Source organism: Pteronotus mesoamericanus, unplaced genomic scaffold (genome assembly GCF_021234165.1).
Source record: "Pteronotus mesoamericanus isolate MK-2021 breed Mesoamerican mustached bat unplaced genomic scaffold, CSHL_Meso_final scaffold_85, whole genome shotgun sequence".
Lineage (NCBI taxonomy): Eukaryota > Metazoa > Chordata > Mammalia > Chiroptera > Mormoopidae > Pteronotus > Pteronotus mesoamericanus.
The window spans coordinates 72,782,879-72,798,198 of record NW_026555329.1 but is presented as its reverse complement, the minus strand read 5'-3'; the positions used below and the strand labels follow the sequence as shown (position 1 = coordinate 72,798,198).

Genomic DNA, 15,320 nt, shown 5'->3' with positions numbered 1-15,320 from the left:
TTCATCCTACATTATCACCTCTCTAGCCTTTCTTCCCAAAATATCCCTATAAGCACCTTATTCTTTGAACCTATTTTAATACTCTTCCCATACTCACTGAGTTAACATTAGAGATATCTATTGGATTCTATACCTAGATTAACTGATTATGACTTCTTTTATGTTTCTGTGACAGAAGCAGAGTAAATAAACTTACTGAAAACTAATTGAGTATAAAGAGGCATAAAGTAATCTCTTAAATTTGTCCTTTAGATTTGAATCCCTTCAATTCTCATCTCTTATCATCATAATTTCATGTTGTAGCATTATTCTACCCTGCTGATTATACATGCTACTTTGCTTTTGAATTATCTGGACTGATCACGCAACATGTACCACTAGAGCTCACCTGATGAACTACAACTGAAGTTATGATCAGACTAACAAAATACATTTAATGTAAACATTATATATAAAGCAAAATGATATGACACTTTAGAATACAGGAGCAAAATCAGTAGTATTCAGAAGGGAACTTTCAGGGGGTTATTTGACACTGTAGCTCACATAAATAATGATTACTCCATTCCTTAATGCTGGTTCCACAACAATTAGAAAAGTTTATTCCCTGCACCAAACCCTGTTTTGGCTTTTGATGGAAGTTCACATTAGGAAGAGTTGTAGATAATTTTGAGGGGAAAAAAAAAAGAAGACATATTTTAGTAGTGGTCATATTAATCTAAAGTGAACCTAAATTCCTATAGTTCCAAGAGTAAACAAGCTGAAAATGCAAAGTACAGAAACTTAGCTGTGTGGCTACTGAATAATCTTAAACATTACTTTTTAGATTTTTACATTTAGATTAATAATCATTTTTCCATAATCAGATTCAGTTCCATCACAGATCTGTTCCAAATTAAAGGAACTGCCAAAAGAAACTATCAGTGAATCATGATCCAAAAGCAGACTAATACATGACTTAGCCTGACATTTAGATTTAAGAGGCCAACAGAAATGTTCCACATATGTCTATGGAAGTAGGGAAAAATAAAACCACCACTGGCCCTGACTGGTGTGGCTCAGTTGGCTGGGCATCCCCCAACAAACCCAAAGGTTGTCAGTTTGATTCCTGGTCAGGGCACAGGCCTGGGTTGCAGGCCAGGTTCCTGATTGGGGGTGTGCAAGAAGCAACCCATCGATGTTTCTCTTGCACACCAATGTTTCTCTCCCTCTCTTCCCCTTTCTCTAAAAAATAAATAGTCTTTAAAAAGAAAAGACAAGACAGGACAAGAAAAGAAAAAACGCCACTGGATCTCTAAATGGAATATTTTGGATAATGCTACCAAATAAGGTTTTTAAAAAGACACCATGCAGAAAAGATTTTCTTAAAATGCAGAAACTACTGGATCAAAGACATGAAAATTTTCATATGTACCACTATAGAGCTTATCATCAAAATAGAAAAAAATTTTAAAGGGGGGGCGTTTAAAAATCTAATTCTCAACACAGTAAAATTACAAAGAAATGAAATCACATGATGTCAAATATCGAATCATTGTTTCCTCTCAAAGGATAGGGAAAGCAGGGGTGCCATCAGGGCTATCATGTTGGGGTTTTATTCCTTAAGATGAATTATTTATTATTCTTTATAAACGTATATACCTTTAAAATAGTACATGATTTCACACATACAATGTTCTAATATTTGACACCCTTTTTTTGTCATCAAGGCAAAAGATTCAAGACTTAATACACTTACCTGATTAGACTTTTCTACTGTACTGCTGGGAACCTCAGTAGTGTCTTTCACAAAAAAATTATCTATGATGTGTCGCTCTGCACATTCTTGGCTACAAACTGGACATCGAATGACTCCAACTGTAAAGACAAAATTGCATTTTAAGTTTTTTAATTAAAATGAGGTACAACTAAGATACATCACTTTCAGATGCACAACACAATGATCTGATATCTGTATATACTGCAAAATAATCACCATAATAAGTTCAATTAACACCTGTCACTATATACAGTGACAAAATTTTTTTTTCTCTTTTAAAAACTTTCAGATCTACTCTCCTGGCTACTTTCAAATATGCAATACAGTATTATTAAGTATAGTCACCATGCTGTACATTATATTCCCATGACTTGTTATTCATTTCATAAATAGAAATTTGTACCTTATGAAGCTCTTCACCCATTTCATTCACTCCCAACCTCTCCTCAGGCAAACACCAATCTGTTCTCTACATCCATGAGCTTAAATTTTAAATTTTAATATAAATCTACCGAGCACTAAACCAATATATCTCATCTAAACTGTGAATAGGTTCTTATATCTAAGTAATAATAATAAAAAAAAATCATGTTCATGATAGTAAAGATGGCAAGTCTCCTCAAATATACCTATAGACTCAACGTAGTTTTAATAACCTGAATAAGATTTTCAATAGAACTTTTAAATATTTATTTATTTATTTATGGGGGGAAGGGAGGGAGAAAGAGAGGGACAGAAACATCAACATGTATGAGAAATATCGATCAGTTGCCTCTTCCATGCACCCAACTGGGGACCTGGCCTGCAACCCAGGCATGTGCCCTGATGGAATCAAACCTGTGACCTTTCGGTTCGCAGGCTGGCACTCCACCCACTGAGCCACACCAGCCAGGGCACAATAGAATTTTTCATTGACATTAAAAAAGAACTACAGTTACTCAAAAGGTTGCTATGAAGAAAGTGAGAAAACAAGCTCCAAACTGGAAGATCTACCCAACACATGGTACTAACAAAGGATTAATAATTAAAATCTGTTAAATATGTGACAATACATTTTACATAAGATTGCATAAACGCATTCTTTCTTATTCCTCCAGATAAGTATAGCTAAAAATTCTAGACATTCTCTATCAAATAATCATAAGATGGTTAAAGGTAGAGACAAGGTGGCAGACTGGCTAGAAACCTCAAAACCCAAGGAACATAGGTTTTCGTTCAGCCTTATATTCAATATAATAAAATGGGTGTTCATGAAGCCACCATCAGGTATAAATAACAACAAAAGGCACACAAAAGTATACCCCCTCTACCCAAAGGACCGGGAAAAGGGAAGCCTAGCAAGACTGAAAATTTTTAGACAGTAACTGCTCTACTCCAAATACCAAGGGGGAAAAAAATGTGCTCCCTTTCCCACCAGCAGAGGCCAGTGGGAACCCTAGACTTCCACCTTGGCCAAGCAGAAGCCCGGTGCCATAACTATCCCCTGCTGGCTATTGCCAGAGAAGCATAGTGAGTGCTAAGGCTTTGATCTCCATTAGGCTGTAATGAGGGCGCCTGCAGTATCATTGGAGACCATGTGAGGAGTGAATCCGACAAGCAACACGTGTAAACATGTTTAAGTATTAGATCATAGAGTCTAGAGATGTAGATATAGGCTTTAATTAAATGTTTCAATTGCTTTGGTTGTCATAGTTTACAGTTAAAGATTAAGAAAGTATGTTAGTCATGTCCTAGAGGCCTGCCTGTAAAGTAAGTTCCAGGAAAAATGTTTAAAAGTATACTTTGCTTGAGATAACAGAAAAATGTAGCTACTTAAGCATAAAGCAATGATAGCTTAAACAATAACAAAGGTCACAAAATGTTTAGTTTCTTCCTTTTGCTTTCAAGATAACATCACTGACCTGTTTAGATCACCTGACCAGTTTGAAAGCTCAAGGCTCCAGACAAGATGGCACCAGTGACAAAATTAATCACACTAGAGAAAACCACTGAAACTTTCACAAAAGCTAACCAATCAGTTTTGCCTGTGACCCTTAAACCTACAATCCTGCATTTAAAAAAACATCTGACTAGAAGCCATCCTAGAGATCAGGTTTTAAGTGATAGCTTCCCATTTTCCTTGCTTGGCACCCTGCAAATAAACAGCTTCAATTTCTCCCTTGCAGACCTCGGTGTTTGGCTCTGTTGCACACTGAGTTGGCACACCCTCATTTGGTTTGGTGAGCCTGAACCTACACCTCCAGCATGACAATGAGATACCCTTCCACCTCTATACTGTGCTGGGATAAGAAGGCCTACATATGAGGTCTGTCCAGAAGTTATCCAGCCATATAAAAACTAGAGACATTTATTGAAGAAGATACAAGAAGCATTCTACATAGAACAATGATACCTCAGTCCCCTTCAAAGTAGGCACCTTGGGACTTCACACAGTTCTCCCAAATGCCATCAGCTGGCCTGTGGTATTTTCCTGAATATCATTGACGGTCTGAAATCTCTTCCCTTTCAAAAGTGATTTTAGTTTTTGGAATAGCCAGAAGTCGCAGGGCATGAAATCTGGGCTGTAGTGGGGCTGAGTCACCTGGGTGATTTGATGTTTTGCCAAAAAACTCTGCATGAGACATGATGCAGGAGAGGGCACATTGTTGTGATGAAGCGGCCCATCACCAGCTGCCCATAGCTGTGGCCTTCTGAGTCATCTGAATAGTTTCCATGGAGGAATGTTTATGCTTTATGCAAAGTCTGATGCTGATTCATTGTTCTACTCGCTTAGTCATTTTGAATGTGACAGTCACTCAGTACACATGCTCACTCAACAGTGTCTATCACCCCCACTGACTAGTACAGTGAAGTCATCAGTGTTCATGCCTGAGCATTCCAGTCCACTCTCCTTGGCAGCCAGGTTACATCAATGTCATACAAACCATTCTTGTTATATTAACAATGGCTGGACTTTTCCAGACAGACCTCATTTAAGTCAAGACTTTTATCACTGCCTACCAGTAATTTTCCTTCCCAGCCCATGTCCCCAGTCCTTAAATAGGTCAGTGAAATACACATTCCAGTGGAAAGCAGTAAATAGGCACTCATGCCCCTACCAGCCAAGGAGTTAGCAACAGAGGCCTAGTGGGAGCCTGAACTTCCATGCCACCCACAGTGAGGAGGAGGCTCTCCCCTCCAGGTGTCAAGGGAAAGTAAATGTCAATTTCCACATCACAGGAGGCAGAAAATAATGAATATAAGAGCAGATATCAATGGAACTGAAAACTGAAAGGGAAGGAAACAAAAAGCCAGTTATTTGAAAAAGTCAATAAACTTAATAAGCTCTAGCAAAATCAATGAAGAGAAAGGAGAAGACACAATTGACCAAACAGAAGGAATGAAAAAGGGTGTATCACTAGAGGTTGTGTGGACATAAAAATAATAGGAGAATACTAAGAACATGACTCATATAAACGTGAAAATATAAACGAACCAATTCTTCAAAAAGCACCAACTACCACAGTTCACCCAATATAAAATAACTTGAATACGCCTATAAATATACAGAACAACTTTATTTAAGTGTAAACCCAGCAAAAGATGTATACAGGATTCATATGCTGAAAATTACAACAAAATACTGATAAAAGAAATCAAAGAAGGTCTAAATAAATGGAGACACACAGTGTTCATGAATAGGGATAATCAATGTAGTAAAAATGTCAATTCTCCCTAATGCAATCTATAGGTTTAACATAATTCCTAATATAATCCCAGCAACTGTTTTTTTTTGTAAATTTAGAAATTTTAAGGCATATAGAAAAGCGAATGCTTAATAGCTAATTCAAGCGAGAAGAAGAATAAAGTAGAAAAATCATTCTATCCACTTCTAAAATTTCATAGCTACCATAATCAAGAATGTTTGATACCGACAAAAGGAACAGAAACATAGATGAATAAAACAAAATAGATCTGAAATAGACACACACCTGATTTTTTTTTTAAAATCCTCACCCAAGGATATGTTTACTGATTTTAATAGGAAGGGGAGAAGAGGTAGGGAGAGACAGAGACAGAGACAGAGGAAGGGGGAGAGAGGGAGAGATAAAGAAACATCAGTTGCCTCCTGTACACACCCAGACTGGGGCTCGAACCCATGACCTAGGTATGTGCTCTGACTAGGGATCAAATCAGCAACCTTTTGGTGCATGGGACAATGCTCCAACCAACTGAGCCATCTGGCTAGGGCAGATTTTTGACAGAGATGTAAAGCATCTTTTTGCTGACAAGTAAAAATGCTTATAATATGGTCTGTTCAAAGATTTGGAAGACTTAGTGCAGCAAAGATGTCAATTCTTCCCAAAACGATCTATAGCCTAAACAAGATTTTATTGTAGATATAGAAAAAATTATTCCAAGATTTTGGGAAAAGTAAAGAAATTCAAAGAGCTAAAGCAATTTTGAAAATGAAAAAGTGAGAAGAATAACTATGCAATTTTAAGACTTAAAAATGAGTAAGTAATTGAGCCAGTATTGGCAGAAGAATAGAAACATAGAAAAAAAGAAATAGAATGGAGCAACCAGAAATACTGTATTTTGCCATGTATAATGTGCAACCACATTTATGACCCAAACTTTCAGGGTGAAAAAAACTTTCATTTTAATTTTTTACTTCAATTTTTTATTTACTTATATTTATATACTTGTTTTTGTATTATATAGGAATTTTAGCATTTATTTTTTAACATACTATGATACAAGAAATTTTATGTAACAAATAATTACAAAACACAAGAACAGACAACAAGGTAAAGAAATCTTATGTACCCGTACAAATTTATGATATTTACACAATCATAGAACGCCAAGAACTCTGTCATTGTCATTGCCAGAATTTCTACAATTTCTACATCACTGGTGTTCTGAAGAGTAACTTTCCTCATCCTGGTAAATTTCACCATCCTCAGTTCCATTCACAGCATTGCTGATGCTGCATTTTTTAAACAATTTCACAAACACTTCCTTCTTGACACTTTTCCATCAACTTAGGGTCCAGTCACAAACCTGAGCAATGGATGCTTTCTTGATTCTGCCTGTTGGTGTGAAATCATTACCATCGGACTGTACCCACAACATCCACTCTTTCTTCATTAGGCCCTTAAAGGGCTGATTACTGACACGTCAAGAGGTTGCAGTTGTCTCACTAGCCCACCAGGTAACACAGCAAGTTGGGTTTTCAACTCTGCTCCAATTGTTTTTGCACTTTGTGTAACATGGGCTTTGAAGTGATCAAAAACAAGCAAAGCTGGTTTTTTAAGTAATCCTCCAGGCCTTTGTGACCAGTCTTTGTTAAACCAGATTTTCATGCCTTCTTCATTTGCCCATCCTTTTTCATGAATGTGAACAATAACTCCATTTGGAATCTTTTCTTTCAGAAACGTTTTTCTTCTAAAGATGATCATAGGTGGTAGCTTTGTCCCATCAGCATAAGAGGCTCAAAAACAATGAAATGTGTTTTCTCATGACCACTAGTTTTGATAGCTACGGTCTTTGTTCCTCTGACGTCCACAGTTCTGTTGGATGGCATATCAAATGTGAATGGGACCTCATCCATATTGGCGATTTAGGAAAACTCAAAGGAAGTCTTTTGAAGATTGATTACATAAGAATGAAATTCTGAAACGTGATTCTCATAGGTTGCTGGAGGTTTTTGGTCAAGTGTCCTTTGTCCCCATGCTCAACCTTCTCTCTTCATAAAGCTAAAGCACCATTTAGGTGTTCCTGAGAAATCATTAATGTTTTTTTCTTATGCAATCCTTTTACCTTCTTCTTGTTGAAACAGGTCCCTCTGATGCTGCTCCAGGACCCAGGTCTTCACCTCCTGCTCCCTTGCATTTCCTTCTTCTGTCTGGGCATCTGAAGCAGCTTTCCTTCCTGGTGCCTTCCAATCTGATGTCATTCTCTGGCGGAGGAGGTCCAAAGTGTCTCTCAGCAGCTCTGTTGCCATGCTTTTTCGCATAGCTAATAACTTTTAGCTTAAAACCTGCAGTGTACGGAAACCGTTTTGACATGTTCCAAGGGATTTTCCAATAATTTCTCTGGCCTAAAGTGTATGGAGAGAAATGTCTTGCAGTTTACCCTACAGTAATAAAGTTGGGATCACCTATCGTATCAAGTGGAAACTGCTTTTGTTACAAGTTCCTTGTAAGCTCAAAACTGATTACCATATTCCACAGTTCCCATTTGCATATTATTACTTTCTAGAGTTACACTTTTAAGGCATGAACATAAATAAAAGAATTAAAACATTTATATAGACACGGAATTAGTACTACCCAGGTATACTGCACATCCTTATTTTTCCCTCAAAAATTTGGGCCAAAAAAAGGGCACATTATAGACGGTAATGGTATATCTACACAAGTAAGCCCAACTGTTTTCTGACAAATATATGAAAACAATTCAGTGGAAGAAGGAAAGTCTTTTTAACAAATTGTGCTAGAAAAACAGGCAAAAAATTAAACCTAAACTTCAGATTTTATATAAAAATTAATTCAAAGCAGATCAGCTTTAAATATTAAACATAAAATAACAAAATATTTAGAAGAAAACAGGAGAAAAATCTTAAGGACCTAGGACTTGTTGAAGAGTTAACTGTTAGGCATATCTAAAACACAATCATCACAATAGAAAATAGAGATGAATTTGATTTTGTCAAAAATCTTGTGTTCTGCAAAAGACCTGAAAAGAGGATAAAAAAACAAATTATACACTGGGAGAAAATATTTGCAAAACACCAATCTGACAACGGATTCATATCTACAATACAGAGAGATCTCTCAAACTCAGCATTAAAAAACAAACCCAAGTAGGAAGTGGGCAAGACATTTCACTGATGATGATATACTCATGGCAAATAAGCACATGATAAAATATTCCATATCACTAGCTATCAAGTAAATGCAAATTAAGATCATGATCAGATACCAGTAAGTAGCTATTAAAACAGTAAAAATAAAAAGTAGTGACAATACCAAATGCTGGTAAATATGTGGAGAAATTAGACCTTCCATACATTCCTGCTGGAAATACAAAATGGTAGACCCACACTGTAAAACAGATTGGCAGTTTCTTAAAAACTAAACATAACATTTATCATATGAATCAGTAATGTCACTCTTGGGCATCCCAGAGATTAAACACAGGTCCACAAATCTGAACACAAGCGTCTTAATTCATTGTTACTCATATAAGCTCAACACTTAAAAATCTCCTTAAATAAGTTAACGGTTAAATAAATTGTGGTACATGGAATACAACCTAGTCAGCAATAGAGGGGAACCAACTACTGATATATGCAACAAATTGGATGGATCTTAAGGGTATCATTTTGAGTGAAAAAAGTCAATTTCAAAAGGTCACTTATGAATAATTCTATTTATATAACATTCATAAAAGGACAAGATTATGAAGATGGAAAACAGACTAGTGCTTTGCCTGAAATTAGGGAGAGAAAAAAAGGATAGGGATGACTATAAAGGGGTAACATGAGGGAGAGCTTTGGTAGTAATGGAATAGCTCTTTATCTTAATTGTGATGGTGGTTATGTGAATCTCACATGTGATAAAGTGGCACAGAACTATATACACTATTGTACTAATGTTAATTTCCTGGTTTTGATATTGTTGTATAGTTATTAAGATGTAATCATTGGGAAAAACTGGGTATACAGATTCCCTGTGGGGTTATTGGTCTATAACCTCACAGGAAATCTATTACTTCAAAATAAAAATTAAAAAAAAAAAAAAAAAGAACCCTGAACCAACTAGCATCTATTTAGTGCTCTCCTTGTATGCACTACCTCATCCTCATACAGATGAGGGAGCGGGAGTCAGAGAATCTGGTTAATTTGACCAAGGTCATAATAGCAGAGGAGCTATGATTTGAATCCATTCCTGACTGACTCCAGAGCAAAGGCTCCAAACTACTACACTAAATAAATGTCTTAAAAAACCATCAGTTAATAGATTACAACATTTTGACAAGCAGGATATTAGTCCATGAATTAAGAATCCCATTTGTGTGTGGTAGTAAATTTGACCTAAATAAATTTAAATCCAAATAACTCCTAACTTTTTACCTATAAAGTTAGTGGGAAATTTCTATTCAACAAGCCTGAGCACATGTATAGATCCTCTGTGCGAATTGGGAGATCAGTATCTAGAATAATATCCTTCCAGAAGCTGAAGTGATTAAAACCTAATAAAAATAATTCCCTGAGAAATGTGGAGATTTTTACTTTAATTATTCATTACTGTGTGCTTAATGACCACGGTTGTTTCTTTTAGTTACTTAATTAGGTTGAAATTTTTAAAAGTAGTGCACAACTTCCTTTAAGTCTGTTTTCACATGTTACCTTTGACGACACACCTTCATCCTCACCCACCTCCCTGCACAACTGATTCCCTTTATCCTGCTCTATTTCTTTTCTTCCTGGCACTTATCCTCCTCCTGTTTCATTTATTTATGGTTTTTTTTTTTTTTTGGTCTGGCTATACTAAGTAGCATATAAATTCAATGAGGAGAGATTTGTTTAGTTTACCAAGATTCCAAAGCACCTAAAAATATGCTTGGCACATAGTAATGCTCAATAAATATTTGGTGAATCAGCCCTGGTGGCTCAGTGGATTTAGTGCTGGGCTGTGAACTAAAGGGTCATGAATTCGATATCCAGTCAGGGCGCGTGCCTGGGTCGCAGGCCAGATCCCCAGACGAGGGCATGCGAGAGGCAACCACATATTGATGTTTCTCTCCTTCTCTTTCTCCCTCCCTTCCCCTTCTCTCTAAAAATAAATAAATAAAATCTTTAAATATTTGGTAAATCAATGAATAAACTCTGTTATCAATGCACATACCATGATCCACAATTCCACATGGAGGAACTCTTACATTTCAGGATCCGGAAACATGTTCAAGAATGTTCATAGCAGCAGTCTGCATAAAAGCCCACAACCGAAAACAACCCAAAAGTCCAGCAACAGTAGAAACAAAATAATGTGATATATTCAAATAACAGAATGCTATACAGCAATGAAATCAATGCACTTAAACTACTGATATCAACATGACTGAATCCCCCAAAATACAGAGTGAAAAAAATAAGTTCCAGAAGAATACATTTTATACTGTTAAAGTTTAAAAGCGGTCCAATCCAAATAATATATTAATATGTAGGAAAGCATACAGAGCTGACAAGCTATTTTTAAAAAGCAAGGGAATAACTAACACAAAATTCTGGATGATGGCTATGCCCAGCAAGGGGGAAAGAAGTGGCAGTTGCCATCCAAATACTAAGTTCAACACATCTGTCTTTCCTGAACCGAACCACTTTCAAGGGCTAAGAGGACATGGAGATGAATAGATGCAAATGAGACCTCAGGCCCAGCCAAACACCCGCTGGCTTTTGTCAGAGCTCCCTCCTAGGGCTGTAAGGGAACCAGAGGACTAGGAACCCTCACAACAACCCAGCTCTAGTGCATTAATTTATTATCCCCATTTCACAGATCAGGAAACTGAGTAACATCATGTGCTCATGGTCATTAACTATAAAGTGGCAAATCTGATATTTGGAAAGTACTTAAGTAAAAGAGATAGAGCATGGGACTTTAAGGCCATATAGACCTAGATTATTCCTCTTTATTGATTGTTCTGTAACACCTAAATAATCTTTCTGAGCTGCTATTTCCTCTTTTGTAAAACAACAGTATATAATCAACAAAACAACAGTAATAATCATGGTGATAATGATTACCACACTGAGAACTTACTATGTTCCAGTTACCATGCTAAATATTTCACACTCATTAGAACAAACTTGAGGCAAGACTGTTACACGGATTCTATGAATAAATGTATAAAAAGGGCTTAATGATGCTGGGCTAGTACCTTGTAAACCTGTGCATTAAACTCTGTGCCTTCCAATTAAAATCAGGTAACAGCTGACTCCTCTGGGAGGACCAGCATGACCTCACCTGCCTTGATCCCTCCAACTAGGATCTACTAAGGCTACACACTAAGCCCAAGTCACAGATGAATCTCTACCGAACAAGTGATAATGGGACTAAACGTGGGTGAATCTCAAATTTATGTCTCTACCCAAATTTCATTACCAAGCTGAAGATGTACAAGAAAAACCAGTACCTGCATATTATACAGTAAATACCTGAATGTCTATATGAAGAAAGAATTCTGGGAAGACTAAGAATGCTATAGAAACATAATTGACCTTATTTTTAAAAACGGAATATTTGAAATCTGAAAGTCAAGCTTTAAGCAGGAACAGTAAACCAAATCGACTAGTATGAATGCTATAAATTGTTTCTCTTTGCCACTATCAAACGGTAAAGATATAGAAGACATACTGGGAAGAAGCTAAACAAGGAAATCCCTATTTATTAATCAAGCTGAAATAGCTAACACTGCAGTATTATATTTTTCTACATTTTAAAGGAAAAGAAATGTTGAAGTTGTATCTTCATTACTCATTAGATGTGTTTCCATATTCACTAAATGAAATCATGAAATGTATTTAGATAATTAAGGTCACAAAATATGACTGATGTACAAATGAGTGACAGAACATAAATTACACACATAAATAACTGGACTTACTAAGATATGGTTTTATTCTTTTTTATACAAAGTAAATGGTTAATGATTTGGGGTTTTAAGATGTGAATATGATTTGCTGTCCACTTATTGTATAGTTTTAGTTTCTAAACATATCAGGAACGACTGACAACTCTTTGACCATACATCTCCCCAAAAAAGAAAAAAAATTTTATGGATTTAAAGCTTCTTATTAGACTCCATGGATTACAGAGACGAGTGAGTTAAATGACAGGACAATAAGATGGATCATTACCAGACAGGCAAGTATATTTCAACATTCATGGAAGAAAAAGAAAAGGATCTACATAATGCCAAAGAGTGCTCTGTCCATGGTCCTGTCAATATTACTGATAGCTTGCTACTTAAACACACGTGTATATGGAACAAAAGACCCAATTAAGTGCTCTCTCTATGAAATCCAATTTAAATACACATATAGGTTAAAAAGTAAATAAAAGGATGAAAATGGATACACATTCAAACCATTAGCATATGAAAATTGATGGACATTGTAATATTAGAGTAGACTACAAAACAAGAACTATTACCAGATATAAAGGACAATGTAAATGAGAAAGGGGTCAGTTCCTCATGGAAACATATTAATCTGAAATGTACATGCATCAAATTATCGGATCTTCAGAACAAAGTAAAACTGATACAACTATAAAGAGAAACAATATTTTGTGATAATTGGAGACTTTAACTCTCCTCTCAGTAATCAAGAACTGAAAAACAGTAAGGTTATTAAAAAAACCCAACAAAATAAATAACTTGATCCAAATGATGTTTAAATAACAGGAAGTATTAAGCAGAATACTTAGTCTTTAAGCGTGAATGGAGTGTTCACCAAGATATAACATGTACTGGGCAATAAAATAAACATGAATAAAAGTAAAAACATAAAATATGTTTCATGACCACAATGAGATAAACTCAAAAATCAGTAAAAGACAATTGGGAAATGCTCAATATTTAGAAACCCAACAACTTACTGTCAAATAGCCCATGTGTAATGAACAAAGGTCTAAAATTCAATAATCTAAGTCTGCACCTTAAGAAGCTGGGGAAAAAAAGAACAAATTAATCCTGAAGAAAATAGAAGGGAAATAATACACAGAAAGCAGTGGTGGAGGGTGGGTGGAGAAAGAAAATGGGAATAAAGAAAAATAAATGAAACCACAGAGAGTTCTGAGAGGTGGTGGGTGGGTAAAAGTTAATAAACCTCTAGACAGACTGATGAATTTAAAAAATGACCAAAATCAGAAATAGAAAGAGGTCTCTCGTACAGGTTCCAAGGACCTTAAAAAAAAAAGTAGCACTGGAAATGTTATGATGTGTTGATTCTTTGAAAGACACAATTATCAAAATTTCCTCAGAAGAAAGAGAAAACCTGTCAGTCTTTGAGGCACCAGTGCTCTGCGGTGTTGAACTCTTGTTGCGTGATGGCCTGTGCACGCGTGGGCTGACATGGCCTCAAACGACTATACCCAACAACAGCCCAGCAGAGCAATAAGCCCAATGGACAGCAGAGCCATGGTAGCTACAGCCAGTCACAGGACACTTCAGGCTGTATGGCCACAGCATCCATGGTTCTTATTGACAAGCTATGGCACTCAGTCAGCTTCCCAAGGGAAAAAGCTCAACTGGCAGCTATGGTCGTGGCGAGTTCTAAGTCATCTTCTGAGCAGCAGTCCTACTGTGGCTATGGCCAAGAGTCAGAGCCTAGCAGCACCGTGGGAAGATATAGGAGCAGCAACTATGGGCAGCCTGAGTCAGGGGTACAGTCAGCAGCCTGGCTATGGTAGACAACAGCCTAGCTTTGGACAGCAGCAAAGCTCCTATATCCCCCCACACGGCTACAGACAGCAGAGCCAGTACAACAGTAGCAGTGGAGGCGGCAGATGCAGTAGTGGAGGTAATTTTGGCCAAGATCAGTCCCCCGTGAGTGGTGGCAGCAGTGCTGATGATTATGGCAAGCAGAACCGGAGCAGCGGTGGTGATGGTGGCTACAGGACAGATGAGCAGGGCTGCGGGGATGGGTCAGTGGCAGGAGTTCAATCACAGCAGCAGCTATGCACCCAGAGATCATGAAGGTGGCCCGTGGAGGCAGAGGCAGCATAGGTGGCAGTGGCCATGGTGGCTCCAATAAATCTGGTGACCCTCAGAACCAAGGATCGCATCATGACTCTGAACAGTGTAATTCAGACAACATCTTCATGCAAGACCTGGGTAATAATGTTACAATTGAGTCTGTGGCTGATTACTTCAAGCAGATTGGTATTAAGACAAACAAGAAAACAGGACAGCCCATGATTAATCTGTGTACAGACAGGTAAACGGGCAAGCTGAAGTGAGCAGCAATGGCACCATTTGATGATCCACCTTCTGCTAAGCAGCTACTGGCAAGTCTGATGGTAAAGAATTCTCTGGGAATCCTATCAAGGTCTCGTTTGCTACATGGCAAGGAGATTTCAATGGGGGTGGTGGCAAAGGTTGAGGAGGGTGAAAGGGAACCAAGGGCCACAGAGGCTATGAAGGTGGTGGCAGTGGTCAGGGAGGACTCCCCAAGGAGGCAGTGGCGGTGGAGAACATTAGTGACCTGGGGGACTGAATGTGAGAAAATATGAACTTCTCTTGAAGGAATGAATGCAACCAGTGTAAGGCTCCTAAAGCAGATGGCACAGGAGGCTATGATCAGATCGCTGCTGCACTGCGGACCGTGGGAGCTTCCGAAGGGGCGGGGGTGGTGGGAAAAGAGGTAACTTTGGGCTTGGCAGGATGGACTCTAGGGGTGACCACAGACAGGATCACAGGGAGAGGCCATATTAGCCTGCCTCCTGAGATTCCGGAACAGCTTTCCTTCTATATCCAGTGTTATCCTCGTTATTTTGTAACCTTCCAACTC

The 15,320-nt window shown here is 37.5% G+C and overlaps 1 protein-coding gene and 1 pseudogene across 4 annotated transcripts in view; one reads left to right on the top strand and one right to left on the bottom strand.

Moving 5' to 3' along the window:
* TRIM24 (tripartite motif containing 24) overlaps window positions 1-15,320 on the bottom strand; it is a 103,435-nt gene that overhangs the window by 57,749 nt on the left and 30,366 nt on the right. For all 4 annotated transcript variants that reach the window (XM_054564151.1, XM_054564152.1, XM_054564153.1 and 1 more), the window contains exon 2: window positions 1,739-1,857. In XM_054564151.1, the coding sequence (XP_054420126.1) occupies window positions 1,739-1,857 (119 nt within the window). The remainder of the gene's footprint in view (window positions 1-1,738; window positions 1,858-15,320) is intronic.
* On the top strand, window positions 7,864-14,912 carry LOC129062942 (RNA-binding protein FUS-like; annotated as a pseudogene).